This window comes from Arachis ipaensis, chromosome B04 (assembly GCF_000816755.2).
Source record: "Arachis ipaensis cultivar K30076 chromosome B04, Araip1.1, whole genome shotgun sequence".
In the NCBI taxonomy this organism is placed as follows: domain Eukaryota; kingdom Viridiplantae; phylum Streptophyta; class Magnoliopsida; order Fabales; family Fabaceae; genus Arachis; species Arachis ipaensis.
Window position 1 is genome coordinate 127703118 of NC_029788.2, and position 13740 is coordinate 127716857.

A 13740-nucleotide genomic window follows, 5' to 3' on the forward strand; every position below is an offset into this window, starting at 1 on the left:
AAAGTTGAGAGAGAGAGAGAGAGAGAGATATGAGATTGTACTCAAAATGTATGAAAAGAAAAAATTGTGCCAACTAACAGGAAACTACCTGTTGATTCATCAAATTAACTCAAGCACCCTATAAAATAAACTAACTATATATAACTATATACACTGTACAATTCTAGTCCTTACTTACAACACAAAGCTATATGATTAAGCTTCAATGAGCTCCCTGATGGGTGTTCTATTTGTCTTGATTGAAGAAATATCAGTGTATTCTGACAAGATTGCTCTGAATTCATCTCCACTAAGAGTTTCCTTCTCAAGAAGCACATCCACCAACTTATCAATTGCATCTCTGTTGTTCCTTATGTGATTCCTTGCAATCTCATATGCTGTCTCTATGATCTGCTTCACTGACTGATCAATGTCCTCAGCTAGTTTCTCTGACATTGAGTTCCTTGCCATCATCCTTAACACAACATCACCACTTTGTGCTGAAGGATCAGTTAATGTCCATGGTCCAATCTCTGACATGCCATACCTTGTTACCATCTGTTTCAAAGGAGAGTCATTTATCAGCAGAATGCATTTTCATACTGTTGCATCATTAGTTGTTAATATAAGAGTTTGATATTGTAATCCAATAAGATGTTTGCATCAATAAGACTTTTATAATGATGGTTGACTCGATTACTTTTGTTGAGATAGCAATACAAGATTGGATGTCTTTATAAAATTCTTTAACACCTGATATGAACCCTTAGGTCTTATTTGGTGTTATATGTATATATAACACCTATTTTTAGATGTTCAAATAACAGAGATCATAAGATTGACTTGTTAGCGTAAGCAATCCAAGTCAAGTAAAGCTTGATTATGTTATCAATAAAAAACTTTTCACATGCCATCTTGTTATCATCCCAAACTCAAGCATTCAAATCCAAAATCCCAAAAAGAAGAGTTACCTGTCTTGCTATTTGGGTGATCTGTTGCAAGTCCCCAGCAGCACCAGTGGTTATCTCAGCTTCACCAAATATAACTTCCTCTGCTGCTCTACCTCCTAAGCCTCCAACTATTCTTGCAAGCAGTTGCTGCTTAGAGATAAGATCTGGATCTTCACCTGGCAAGAACCATGTCAATCCCCGGGCTTGGCCTCTCGGCACTAGAGTCACTTTCTGCACTGGATCATGCCCTGGGGTCAATGTCCTGCAAAATATAAACTCAAAATTTAAGACTTCAAAGGGATCCAAGTTTAGTGAACAATAGAGTTATAGTAACAATATGAAGCAATTGGCAATTTTCACTATAGCTCTAAAACCATAAGCCTATTTTGAACTTGAGCATTTGGAAGTTTCTCTATCAATCTACTATGAACAAGTATTTGATGTACTTACGCGCAAACAGCATGTCCAACTTCATGGTAAGCCACAAGAATTTTGTTCTTGCCATCAGTCATTTTGGTTCCTTCCATGCCTGCCACGATCCTATCGATGGACTCATCGATCTCTTTCATCGTGATCTCTTCCTTTCCCCTGCGACCGGCTAGAATAGCAGCTTCATTCATGAGGTTTGCTAGGTCTGCACCACTGAATCCTGGAGTTCTCATGGCAATGACACTAAGAGAGACATCCTTAGCAAGCTTCTTGTTGTTGCTATGAACTTTCAAGATTTCTTCCCTCCCTCTTATATCAGGATATCCAACACTAACCTATAGACAAAATAAAAATAAACATTAATGACGTGTTTCTTGACACGGATTCAACTTCAATTATAGATAGAAATTATTTCATGCTTATGAAACACAAAATTTTATTACCTGCCTATCAAACCTGCCAGGTCTAAGCAATGCAGAATCAAGAATCTCAGGTCTGTTGGTGGCAGCAATGACAATAACACCAGTGTTTCCGGTGAATCCGTCCATTTCAGTGAGTAATTGATTCAGTGTTTGCTCTCTTTCATCATTCCCTCCACCAATGCCAGTACCTCTCTGCCTCCCTACAGCATCTAACTCATCAATGAACACCAAACACGGCGAATTCGCTTTTGCCTTGTTGAACAAGTCCCTCACCCTTGAAGCACCTACACCAACAAACATCTCAATGAACTCTGAACCTGATAGAGAAAAGAATGGAACACCAGCTTCTCCTGCAATTGCTTTAGCCAGCAATGTCTTCCCTGTCCCTGGTGGCCCTACCAAAAGGACCCCTTTCGGAATCTTCGCTCCCACGGCCGAGAACTTCTCTGGTGTCTTCAAGAACTCCACAATCTCCTGGAAATCTTGCTTGGCTTCATCAACTCCGGCTACATCCTCAAATGTCACTCCTGTGTTTGGTTCCATCTCAAACTTTGCCTTACTTCTGAAGTAAACATGGAATAAAAGTGTATCATGTAGTTATGCTGATCATATCATATTTTAAAATTCATATAGTTATGGTGAATATCCTATCATATGCTAAAATTAACGCAGTTATGATGAATATCAAAGTGACATTTATTTTGATGCAGAGTATATCATATATCATATCTTAAGGTAAAATTCATATAGTTATGGACCGTTTACATATAACTATAAACATCATATCATACACTATAAATCATATATAATGTCATATGCTAAAATCCATACCTTCCTAGTCCAAAAGGCAAGTTGGGGCCAGCAGGATTATTTGAAGAACTCCTCAAGAGTAGACTACCAAGCAATATCAAGGGAAATGCAAAGTTTCCCAAGAAATCAAATATTGCAGGCCACCAACTTACATCCATAGGGTGAGCAGCAAAGTCAACATTTTTCTCCTCCATTTTCCTCAGCAACTCTTGAGGCAACCCTGGTAACTGAACCTTGACCCTTTGGATTTTCTCCAATGCTGGATTGTATATCTCAGCAATAGCAACAGTTCCATTCTCAAACAGGTCAACTTTCTTCACAGCACCTTCATCCAAGTACTGCAAGAACTTTGAGTATGTTAACCTAGTTGAGGTTGAAGATTCAGGGCTATCTGGTTCTGCAGCATTTGCTGGTTTGGCAGAAGATAAAGATAGCCCCAGCCATGTTGGAGTTAATCCAATAACAGATGATTGTAACAACTTCCTCTTGCTGAGTTTGGTTTCTAACAAAGGTTGTGATGGACATGTGTTGTTCTCTTTGTTCTTTTTCCTTTCTTGAGGCTTGTATACTAAAGTTGGAGAAACTGAGAGAGATAATAGAGCAGAAGACATTTTCGCCAACACTACAAAATTTGCTTGAATATTCAATAAAAGGGTCTTTCTTATAGTATTGTGTTGCACTCTCTGATTTCCTCAGTGGATTAACCAGTTTGAATAGTTTGATCTGGAGGTCAGTGGTAATAAATAAAGTTTGTTTTAAAAAGAGAGAAAATGGGAAGGTTCTAGCAGTTTCAACATGGAATTTTCATTTGAGTTGGAGGATTTTGTGTTATATTTGTCTTGTTTTTCATTCAGGAAGGGTCTTCTATGTTCTGTTCTTTGGCCCTTTTGTTTTCCTTTGCATGCTTAGAACAGAGATGCTAAAAAGTGCAAAAAAAGAGTGTGACTGTAGAAGATATATTGTGGCATATAAAAACATAATCTCAAGTCACAGCCACACACTTGGAAGAAGTTGAAGTGGTAACAGTGGATTGTTTAGACTGCATCAAAATGTCGCCACCTTATTAAATGTTTATATTTTTAAGTTTGACTTATAGAATATGGATGTGACTTGGGCTTTTCTAGAGGAATATTTATGTTAATAAAAAAAATATTGGAATGCTGCTATATTAGTTTATTCTCCCAATTTATGCCTTTAATGGAATTTCCTTGGAAAAAAAACAACAAAATTTCAGCGTCTGCATTATAACTTTAATTTTTCATGGTGTTTTCTTTTTCTTGATTAATCTATGGATAATTGAATATAGAATTGTGAATTAGCTTAGAAGTTCATATCCAAAAGACCAAGACTTAAGAAAATCAATATATTTAAATAAAATAAAGTAGAGTTGCCATTAAAAATTAAATGAAATAATAAACAAAGCACCAAAAAGGCAAGAAGTTAATATGAAAATTATTAACCTAACTCTAAAGCATAATTGAGAACATCTTATTTTTTTGTATTTACAGAAGGCATTATGACATGTGAAAAGACGAAAAATCAATAAATCATGTAAAACAGAAATTAATACAAGTGTTTGGCTTGAAAAAGAACTATAAAAGTTATCAACTTATCATCTCAGATCCTTTTGTTCTTACATAATAAATTCCAAGCATTGATCTTTTCATCATATCTTATGACTAATGAGCTAGCTATACATTGTGCCTGCACCCACCACTTAGCTTGAGTATAGAGTAAGGTATTGCGTTGTAGGAAATTTTGATTAAATTCTGGATAAGTATTAATTACTGGAACTAGGCCTGAAATATCATCCACAAAAACAAATCTAAAAATGAAGGAAAGATTATGAATGACAAATTTTCAAGGGATTACACTAAAAATATTGAAATTCTTTGTGAAATGAAACAAATATTTTGCAATAAGAACAGATCAATATTTCTAAGCTAAACTGATATTGGAAACTGTGTCAACATTTATAGAGTGATAACAAAGATACATAAAAGATGTGTGGGCAGCATCCAAAAACCAATATATACAAATGAATGGTGAAAATGTTGACTTACAAAATTGTCAATATAATTTATCATGTGTCCTGTTCTAAATTCAAGTCCACAATTCTTCAAGAGCAATTTCCAACACTAGTTAACTATTAACTATCAACCATCTTCAAGTGCATGTTCAATCCATCAAGCAAATGATAAACATGCATCAAGTCTTGGCTAGAATCATAACCTGCATAGAATTTAAACATGGAACCCCCTAAATCAACACAACTCTCTCCAGCCATCTTCTTCATACCTCCATCTCTCATGTCTCTCCTAACTTTTGCCGCTTTCTCCCACATCCCTGATTCAGCATACATGTTAGCAACAATAACCAAATTCCCTCCCCTCCTTGGCTCCATCTGAAGCAGCCTCTTCCTCACTTTATCCCCTATCCCTGCATGGTCCTGAGCATCATGAACATTGCACGCGCTAAGCAGCGTACGCCACACAATCGGGTCAGGCTCAATAGGCATCCTCTGTATAAAGTCGTAAGCTTCTTTAAGAAGGCCGGCACGACCTAAAACATCAACCATTGCTCCAAAATGTACCATCATGGGATTGATCCCATGGACATATTCCATTTCGCGAAGGTACTTGTAACCCTCATTCACCATCCCAGCATGACTGCAAGCACATAGAACCCCAAGATAGGTCACATAATTGGGGCATATGCTATGATTTTCACACATTTCAGCAAACAATGCAAGCGCTTCCTCTGCAAACCCATGTTGGGCTAATCCCAAAATCATTGCACTCCATGTCCACACATTCCTCTCCTCCATTCTCTCAAAAACAAGCCTAGCACAACCCAAATTCCCTGATTTTGCATACATATCAACAAGAGCAGTACCTAACTGACAACTCAAAACCATTCCTCTCAAAATCAATTGGGAATGCACCCATCTTCCAAGACTCAAGTAACCCAACTCAGCACAAGCAGAAAGCAACAGCACCATAGTAGTATGATCTGGCTCGAACTCGCAACCCCGCATCCTAAAAAAGTACCGAATCCCATCTCCCAACCAATGATTCTCAACACAAGCAGTCATAATTGAGTTCCAAGACACGACAGTTCTGTTCGGCATTTCCTCAAACACCTTCCTTGCATCCTTAACCTTTTTACAGAACCCATATAAGTTAACCATGTTATTCCCAACGTACACATCAGAATCAAGACCAAACTTGATAACATCAGCATGCAGCTGTTTTCCCTCAGAAAGCGCAGAAGCCATAGCACAACACTTGAACAGAAAAGGGTAAGTGAGTTTATTGGGCTTCACACCCAATTTTCGGAATGTGCGGAATACCCAGATGGATTCAAGCGGAGAATCAGTGGTTGCGTATGCTCTGATGAGGATGTTCCATGAAATGGGTGATGGGGTGGTGGGGGAACGAAAAAGAATGGTTTTTGCGTGGGTGAGGTTGGCGAAGGAGGAGAGGGAAGATAAGTAGATGAGTTGGGAGAGGACATAAGGGTCTTGGAAGAGGCCATTGATGTGGGTTTGAGCTTGGATTTGGTGGAGTTGGGTGATGGAAGAACAGAGTGAGAGAAGAGTGAGGCATTGTTGCTTTGTAGAGAGGGGAAGTGGAAGCGGCACACGCATTTCACCAAACATTACAAGAAAATTAAAATTCTGGATACTTTCATAGATTTTTAAATTTTAAAAAATATTTATTTTCAGAAACACGTTATTTGAATTTTAATTTTTTAGATACGTTCCTCGCATATTCCGACGAACTTTAAGTGAAGTTTTCAAACTAAAAATATGGTTGCTGGAGAACGAATCTCAAAACTACAATTTCATTCTCCTCTTTATTTCTTATCTTGGCATTTTTTTTTTACAATGTCAAAAGATCTATTGTTATCCATTTATTATGATGGTGAAATAATGTCTGATGAAAAAGGTTCTATTGTTTTTAAGTTTGGACAATCAATAATTACTTACATTAACACCAGAAGTCAACAGTCTAACAGTATTGAAGAATTTGATGTTGCATTCCGTTGGACAACAACACATAAAAAGAGTAAAAACGTTTACTACAAATATCAAACCAAAGTATATGACAATTTGTTTTATAAAAGGTATGCTACAGTTGTCTTTGCTTTATTGTTATTATGTTTATTAAACCACGGTGGTTTTAAGAAATATTTCTGATGTTACGTCTTAAAAAGTCACGGTATAACCAATGAACAAATGTTTATCTGTTGGAATTATTAGTGTTTCTCGTTGAGTTAGGTGAACGAGGATCATCTGCGGATACTGTTGATGATAGTCTGTTAAGTGGAGCTGTTAGACGAAATATTAGAAGGACGATGGTCAATCTAAATATGCCACCCGAAGGTAGTCAATAGGGCTCAAACATTGAACTTGGTAAAGCTGACATGATGGAAGATGATATTGAAAGTCATGAGGGTTCTGCTATCAGGGATCTGATGATGGATCCGTATGAAGTTAACCCTAATGATGGAGACGATGCTGATGATGAACCAATGGAAATTTCTGAGGATGGTGACGAGAAAGAAGAGATGAACTATTACGGTGACACACAAATCGCTCTGATGCAACCTGCCATTTCTCGACCATATGACTGGCAATCACTTCTCCAGGTTGAATATCGATGCAATGACTTCGGATTGGTTGTTTATCCATGGAGGCCCTGAAGAGGATCCAAGTAATGAGTTCGAGGTTGAACAATAATTTGAGAACAACGAAGAAGTCATGTTGGTAGTTAAGAGGTATAGTATCAGAAGGGCTGTAGAGTATAAAACACTAGAGAGTGACCAGTTGAGGTATGATGTACAGTAGTTCGGGTCCAGTTGCTCTTGGAACATACGCATAGCATATCGTCGAAAATAAGAAAAATGGGAGGTTAGGAGATACAATAGTCCTCATACTTGCATGCAAATATCCATGGGTCAAGACCATCGTAGGTTGGATTCAAAGGTGATTGCTCAACACATATTCACAATGGTCAAAGCAAATCCAACAACCAGCATCAGGATTCTGCAAGGAGGTGTGGAGAATCACTTCGATTACAAGGCGTTCTATATAAAGGTTTGGCTTGCAAAGCAGAGAGTCGTTATTAGAATATATGATGATTGGGAGGAGTCATACAACGAGCTTTCTCTTTGGTTATTCGCTATGCAGATGTACTTGTCCGGTAAGATTCATTTCATTATCGTTAGTTATGTATAAAGACACCATCTACATGTGCTAACTGTTGATGGGTTTTTAGGTACTTAGGTGCAACTTGTGACATAGCCTTGGCTTGGTTCAGCATACGCCTGTAATGCCTAAGTCTGTGCTCGCCTCTGGCATTATCTGGACGGTACTCAATCCACCTATAATACCGTGAATGATTACACATTATTTCTCAATTTCATTAACTAATGAAGAAAAGTACAAAAATGAATAATACCTCTCAACTAGCGGAAATCGAAGAGTATCAAATCCATCTGATCGTAGCAGTGGAATATGGTGATAAGTCCAAGAAAGCAGCAAACTGACACAACCACCCAGATTGCACTGACTATGCTAGCTCCGTGGCACGATACATCTAACGGTACAGCCATGCCAGCACAGCCGAGCTCCATTAACCTACCACATTTCTCAAGGTCCTCTAGCAGGGAGAGCCACCTGATGTATACCCAAGAGTCAGATGCATATGGGAATAAGATACCCCCGATCACCTGCATGATATACCCTTTCGTGTACCGCAATAGGCGCTCCTCAGTGGTGTCCTGCTCCAACTCTCCGTAGACAGTATTATGAAACCATGTCAGTTTGACAATTCACTTGGTATGTAACTGTCTATCCTCTGGGCCAGGAATAACGCCAGTAGTTGCTAGCAGAAGTTCTCAATGGACCGTCCATCATGGTGCTGCTCCTACCCACTGATGCAACCACTAATAGGATCACCATCGATCCTGAGTCCCAACTGGTAGGCCACGTACTGCAAGGTGATAATCATCTCCCTACATGACAAATGAAACGTGTGGGACTCAGGTCTCCACCTCTCTATCAACGTTGACGTCAATGGCCAATCGTGATCAAACTCCACTATATACGCCACATGCTCAAACTCGACTCGCCTGAGATATGGCCTAATCTGCTCAGGCGGACATCTCATCAAATTTTGTCGGGTGTGCAAGATCCGAGGCGCCTACCGAACCAAAAAAATAAGTTAGAAAAAAGAGGGTCAACATATAAAATTACAAATTCATATTTTATTACAATATAATAAACAAGAGTAATAAAAATGTACCACTCGATCAAGTCTGTCGGCAATGTGCTCAACCTGATCCAATCTATAAAGCATATGCTCATACCCCAATAACTGCTGCTCCATCTAACTACAATCTAGTAAAATAAAATAATATAAATTGAACTCAGTTCCTTTTACATTAACTAAATTTTTAAAAGACATATTTAAACTAACTAATTGTCTACTTTACATTTTAATCAGTTTATAAACTTACTAATTAAAATGTGAACTAACTACATGAGACCGTCATCTAACTCTATAAATATACTAATAAATAATTAACTCATAACTTAATTTTACTAATTATGTATTATTCTCTAATCTAATCCAATTACATATTCAACAAACTCTATAAACATACTAATCAATAATTAACTGATAACTTAATTTTACTATGTATCATTTTAATCTAATCTAACTAATTATTCAACTAATTACCATCTAACTCACAATCACAACTAGAAAATGGATTAATACAGACAGATTTACAGGCAGATTTAGTCTTTATTACAGACGGATTTTTGTTTATCGACGAAATTACCGACGGATTTTGTCCCTCTGTAAAAGCTCCATCGGAAATTATTTACCGACAGATTTTTTTCCGTCGAAAAATTACTGACGGATTTTTACTAGTTACCGACGGATTTTCCCTCTGTAAATTCTCCATCCATTTCCTGAAGGCGACGAACTTTCCGACGAATTTTCCGTCTGTAATTATAGACGGATTTTCAAACGGATTTTTCATCTGTAATTACAGACGGATTTTCAGACAGATTTTCCATCTATAATTACAGACGAATTTTTCGTTTATAATTACAGACGGATTTTTCGACAAATTTTTCGTCTGTAATTTGAACCTTGGAAGATCATCGCACACTTTGATTACAGACAAAAAATCCGTCTGTAAATTCGTCAGTAAGATAAAATAGAATTTTTTTAGATTTTTTCAATTACAAAATAAACTTATTTTCAAACAAAATAAATATAAATTTAATACAAATTTTTATCTAATTTGTATTCGAATATTTATAATATTTCAAAAAATAAATTCATCGTATTATCAAACTAAAAGAAAAGTACTATAAACAAGCAAGTCATAAACAAATTAAAATATTAATGTTTGCATGGTAATTCTGTAACCAAATCAAGAAATATAAAAAGAGACATGCAGGAGTCAAGTTTGCTGAATCTAGACCAAAATTTACATATTCTAATTCTTCAATTCAACATCATCCTTAACACTGCTTCTTTGCTTCATGAAGGCAAGTTTGCTGGATCTAGACCGAAATTTATTGACTCTTTTTATTTCTAGTTGAAATGCTGAAATATCTGTCTCAAACTCCCGATAGCATTCAAAATTTGTTATTCTGCAGGTTACTAATTTGGGCACATAGTTTTTCTGCTTCTTACTGGTAATACTGCAAAATATAATGTAATTTAATTAATATAATGATAATTATGGCTATCATGGAATATATATAAAATAATATGTTCTATACATATACCTGAACATTAATTTCGGAAGCAAATCCAGCACCAGATGAATCTGAACATGATTTCTTATACCTATCCATAGTTGCTTTGACACTGCAATTTATAATAGTATTATTTGATTAATTAATATACATTATTGAATATCAGCATTCTAAAATCTAATAAACAATTATCAACTAATCAGAAGGGCATGACTAGTACATTATCTGAATCCTACTAATCAAATCAAATATATGAGAATTAATTACTCAAATCATATAAGAAATTCTACAACTAGGTATGTATTTACTATTTATCAATATCATTGAGTGGGCTATCCTGAAAATTTGAAGAAAAGAAAATGAGTATTGTGAGCAAGCATAGGGAGAGATGATGAGCAATTAGTTATATTAGGCAGCACCCTTTTTTGAATAAAATCAATTAGTTATATTCGAACACAAAGTAAGTGTGCTTGTGCATTCTCCTTGCTTCAAGCCTAAAGGACTCTGGTGTAGGCAGGAGGTTTAAACATGTTAAACAACTCATTTTTATATCTGACAATTAAAGCTTTTTGATAGGAAGAGATGATGAGCAAAAGCAAAAGAAATGGCAAAAGTCCAATATGATCATTTTGCATATTGCTGTAACAAGATAGCATACCTTACCACCAGGTAGGAGCTGCGAAAATGCATGCCAGTCAAACCGAGGAGATGTTTCATGAAATTACAGTAATGAGTTCAATATACAAGATGTTTCACTATCACCAATTCAGAATGAGAAGAACTAATGGTAATACATGTACACTTTCTTCACATTTTTGTTGCTCTTCCTTAGTGAGAAGCACACCCATACCCTCAAGCAGTTGTTTATCTAATACATCAACAATGTCCTGCTGAGAAATTTTTGAATACCCTTTCCTCACATGCAGCCAATAATAGAAGCTTTAATTTTGCATCTTCTATTTGCTTACTAATATAGTAACAGAGGGAAGAGCAGCAAGGGGAATTTACCATGTAAACTGTATACAAGATGACCAGAAGCTATGCAAGGATTTGATTATGGCTATTCATGGGCCTGGGCTTTCATAACTACTACTAGCACTCAAAAACACTAGGTTAAGGCTTTGTTTCTCTATAACAATTTCCTACTATAAATGAAAAATACATGACTGTCAATTCTCATAAACTGAATGAGAAGGTTGGACTATGCTCCAACTCACTTCAAGCCTTCTCAGATTAAAAAACAAATAGATGCTGCAGCCTTTAAATGTTTTGTAATGCATCAACTCTATCATTTGTACATTAACTCCCCTTACCAAAAAACCTATAGTTCTTAACTGTGATTAATCACATTTCCTTCAACTACAGACATATTAAAGTCACACGGAAGACACCACCATGATGTTGCATACAGTAGGTCTAAATCTGGAAGTTAGTAGCACAACAAAGAATAAAATCAAATGCAGCAAAAACTCACCATCATTATTGCTGCTTCATTGACAAGGTTTCTTATATCTGCTCCTGAGAATCCAACAATTAGGAAGACAAGCTGTTGATGTAAGAAATCAATGTATGAGTTCAATGGAAAAGAGAGAAGTGACTTTGAATAGATAAGCAATATACCTTTTCAAAATCAACATCCTCTGCAAGTTGCTTTCCAGAACTGTCATTAAGTTGAGGAAGAGAAGATGCTTCAATTCACAACAATTATATGAACATAAAAATGCAGTGTCTGAAGAGAAAACAACATAAATGAATCAATTAAATAAATAAAAAAGAAAACATTAAGAATTGAAGGAGAAGATGATGATGGAGAAAGAAGAATACCTCTTCCCTATCTATTGCTCTCTCAAATAGCCAAAAGTACCACGAGAAGTTTTCTACTTGTGATATACTAACAGAACATTGTTTTCCATATACCAAAAATCTTTCTTCTTCCTCTAATTACATGGTATATCTCCAACTTGCAGTGATGGTCACTTCAGTAGCTTAGTCTTACACTCTTACCCTCCACAAAACAAAATATCACCTACCCTTTCTCCTTGAGATGTGAACTTATCCATGTCTAGAATCCCTAACTAGCTGGAAGACCCTAAAACAGATGACAATTTTCAACTCCAACAACAGAAAAAATCCATCCACATTTAAAAATATAAATAAAATAAAGCCTTTTATTTTTACAACAGCAATTTGGGAATGTTAGTCACCCAAATATCAAATGGAAACGAAATTCTTATGCACATCCAAGAATAGAAATGCAAAGGAAGCTAAAATGCATAGTTGCTAAACCCTAGACACAAAAAAACCGAATTGACCCAGCTTGACAACTCACACAATGAACAATTAAAAATCTTAGAGGAAGAAAAACAGCATCAAAAGAAACCAAGAGTGGAATAGATCATAAATCACAGCACAGCTACTCGAAATTAAAGATCCAAACAAACAAATAAAGAAAAAAAAGAGAAGAGCTTGTGGCAATTAATAGTGACTCACAGTGAACTCAAGTCAGCTTTGGGCATAGCCACCAAACCCTAGAAAAGATAGATTACTTGATTATTCCCATTAAAAAAAACTTAAGCATCAGAAAGCAACTAACTAAATCAAATTCTGCAGGAACAAATTCTAACGGAAGAAATCAAAGAGCTAAACCAAAAGGTTGATAAGGACATAAGAAAAAATTAAAGGAAGCAGATATGCAATCACAAAATCGAAAATGAAATCACAAAATCAAAGGCAAAAACGGCGAGGAGCAGAGAATCAGAAACGACGCACGGCGAGGAGGGGAGGAACCCTTCGCGACGGTGACGCCACGAGCTCAACTCAGAACTTCGTGCGACGGTGAGGAGAGGGGGAACGATGCGAAGAGGGCCGAGTAGAGCTTCCCCAGATGACAAAGGCACCCACGGTCTGTCCCGTTGGTGGCAACAGCACCTTCTACCGGAGGAGAAGCGTTCGACGACAACTTTGAAGAGGGAGGGATGAGGGTGAAAATGAGTTCATAGGTCAGGAGTGTGAATGGAACTCGATAAGGGTGGTGATAAAATTAGGGTTAACTCAATATTTCTGACGGAAGATTTTAAATTACAGACAGATTTTTTGTTTGTAATAATTTAATAAAACGCAGCATTTTGTCTATTTAATTACAGACGGATTTTCTGTCTATAACCATTTTCCACGAAAAAAATTAATTTTTTCGACGGAATTATCGACGAATTTTCTTTTTCGTCTGTAATTTATGCTAATTCATTTTTTTGTTTTCCGACAAAAAATCCCTCTGAAATTTCCTCTGTATTTCCGTGGGATAAAATTCGTTGAAAATATCCGTCTATAATAACTAGTTTTCTAGTAGTGAATTTAAAATAACTAT

The 13740-nt window shown here is 36.4% G+C and overlaps 2 protein-coding genes and 1 long non-coding RNA gene across 14 annotated transcripts; all 3 read right to left on the reverse strand.

The window, feature by feature from the left end:
- On the reverse strand, positions 25-3526 carry LOC107635334 (ATP-dependent zinc metalloprotease FTSH 6, chloroplastic). Of its 2 annotated transcripts, none has more exons than XM_021122035.1 (5): positions 2612-3526; positions 1802-2339; positions 1380-1693; positions 951-1191; positions 25-537 (listed from the first exon to the last, which is right to left on the reverse strand). In XM_021122035.1, the coding sequence occupies exons 1-5, from the start codon at positions 3199-3201 to the stop codon at positions 196-198; spliced, it is 2025 nt and encodes a 674-aa protein (XP_020977694.1). In that variant the 5' UTR covers positions 3202-3526; the 3' UTR covers positions 25-195. The 2 variants fall into 2 exon arrangements, with proteins under 2 accessions (XP_020977694.1, XP_016194282.1); XM_016338796.2 differs by having other exon boundaries at positions 1802-2342; positions 2612-3524.
- On the reverse strand, positions 4188-6273 carry LOC107635335 (pentatricopeptide repeat-containing protein At2g36730). 2 transcript variants are annotated; one of them, XR_002361967.1, is made up of 2 exons: positions 4654-6273; positions 4188-4389 (listed from the first exon to the last, which is right to left on the reverse strand). XR_002361967.1 is itself a non-coding variant. In XM_016338797.2 (2 exons), exon 1 carries the CDS (start codon positions 6249-6251, stop codon positions 4740-4742), a length of 1512 nt encoding a protein of 503 aa, XP_016194283.2. In that variant the 5' UTR covers positions 6252-6273; the 3' UTR covers positions 4502-4663; positions 4702-4739. The 2 variants fall into 2 exon arrangements, 1 of the variants encoding a protein (XP_016194283.2); XM_016338797.2 differs by lacking the exon at positions 4188-4389 and having other exon boundaries at positions 4502-4663; positions 4702-6273.
- LOC107635336 lies at positions 9965-13415 on the reverse strand. Of its 10 annotated transcripts, none has more exons than XR_002361975.1 (6): positions 13164-13413; positions 12201-12904; positions 11997-12105; positions 11851-11922; positions 10407-10488; positions 9965-10319 (listed from the first exon to the last, which is right to left on the reverse strand). It is a non-coding gene; the product is annotated as an uncharacterized LOC107635336 (long non-coding RNA). The 10 variants fall into 10 exon arrangements; XR_002361977.1 differs by having other exon boundaries at positions 12201-12465; positions 12867-13410; XR_002361972.1 differs by having other exon boundaries at positions 11035-11922; positions 11997-12036; positions 12201-13415.

What these genes read in the sequence shown, in the direction of transcription:
- LOC107635334 (XM_016338796.2), bottom strand. Translation starts at nt 3,201, where the DNA reads ATGTCTTCTGCTCTATTATCTCTCTCAGTTTCTCCAACTTTAGTATAC. An exon ending in TTGCCTTTTGGACTAGGAAG is followed by an intron (nt 2,343 to 2,611) that starts GTATGGATTTTA and finishes TGTTTACTTCAG; the next exon opens with AAGTAAGGCAAAGTTTGAGA. An exon ending in GTTGGACATGCTGTTTGCGC is followed by an intron (nt 1,192 to 1,379) that starts GTAAGTACATCA and finishes TATATTTTGCAG; the next exon opens with GACATTGACCCCAGGGCATG.
- LOC107635335 (XM_016338797.2), bottom strand. Translation starts at nt 6,251, where the DNA reads ATGTTTGGTGAAATGCGTGTGCCGCTTCCACTTCCCCTCTCTACAAAG.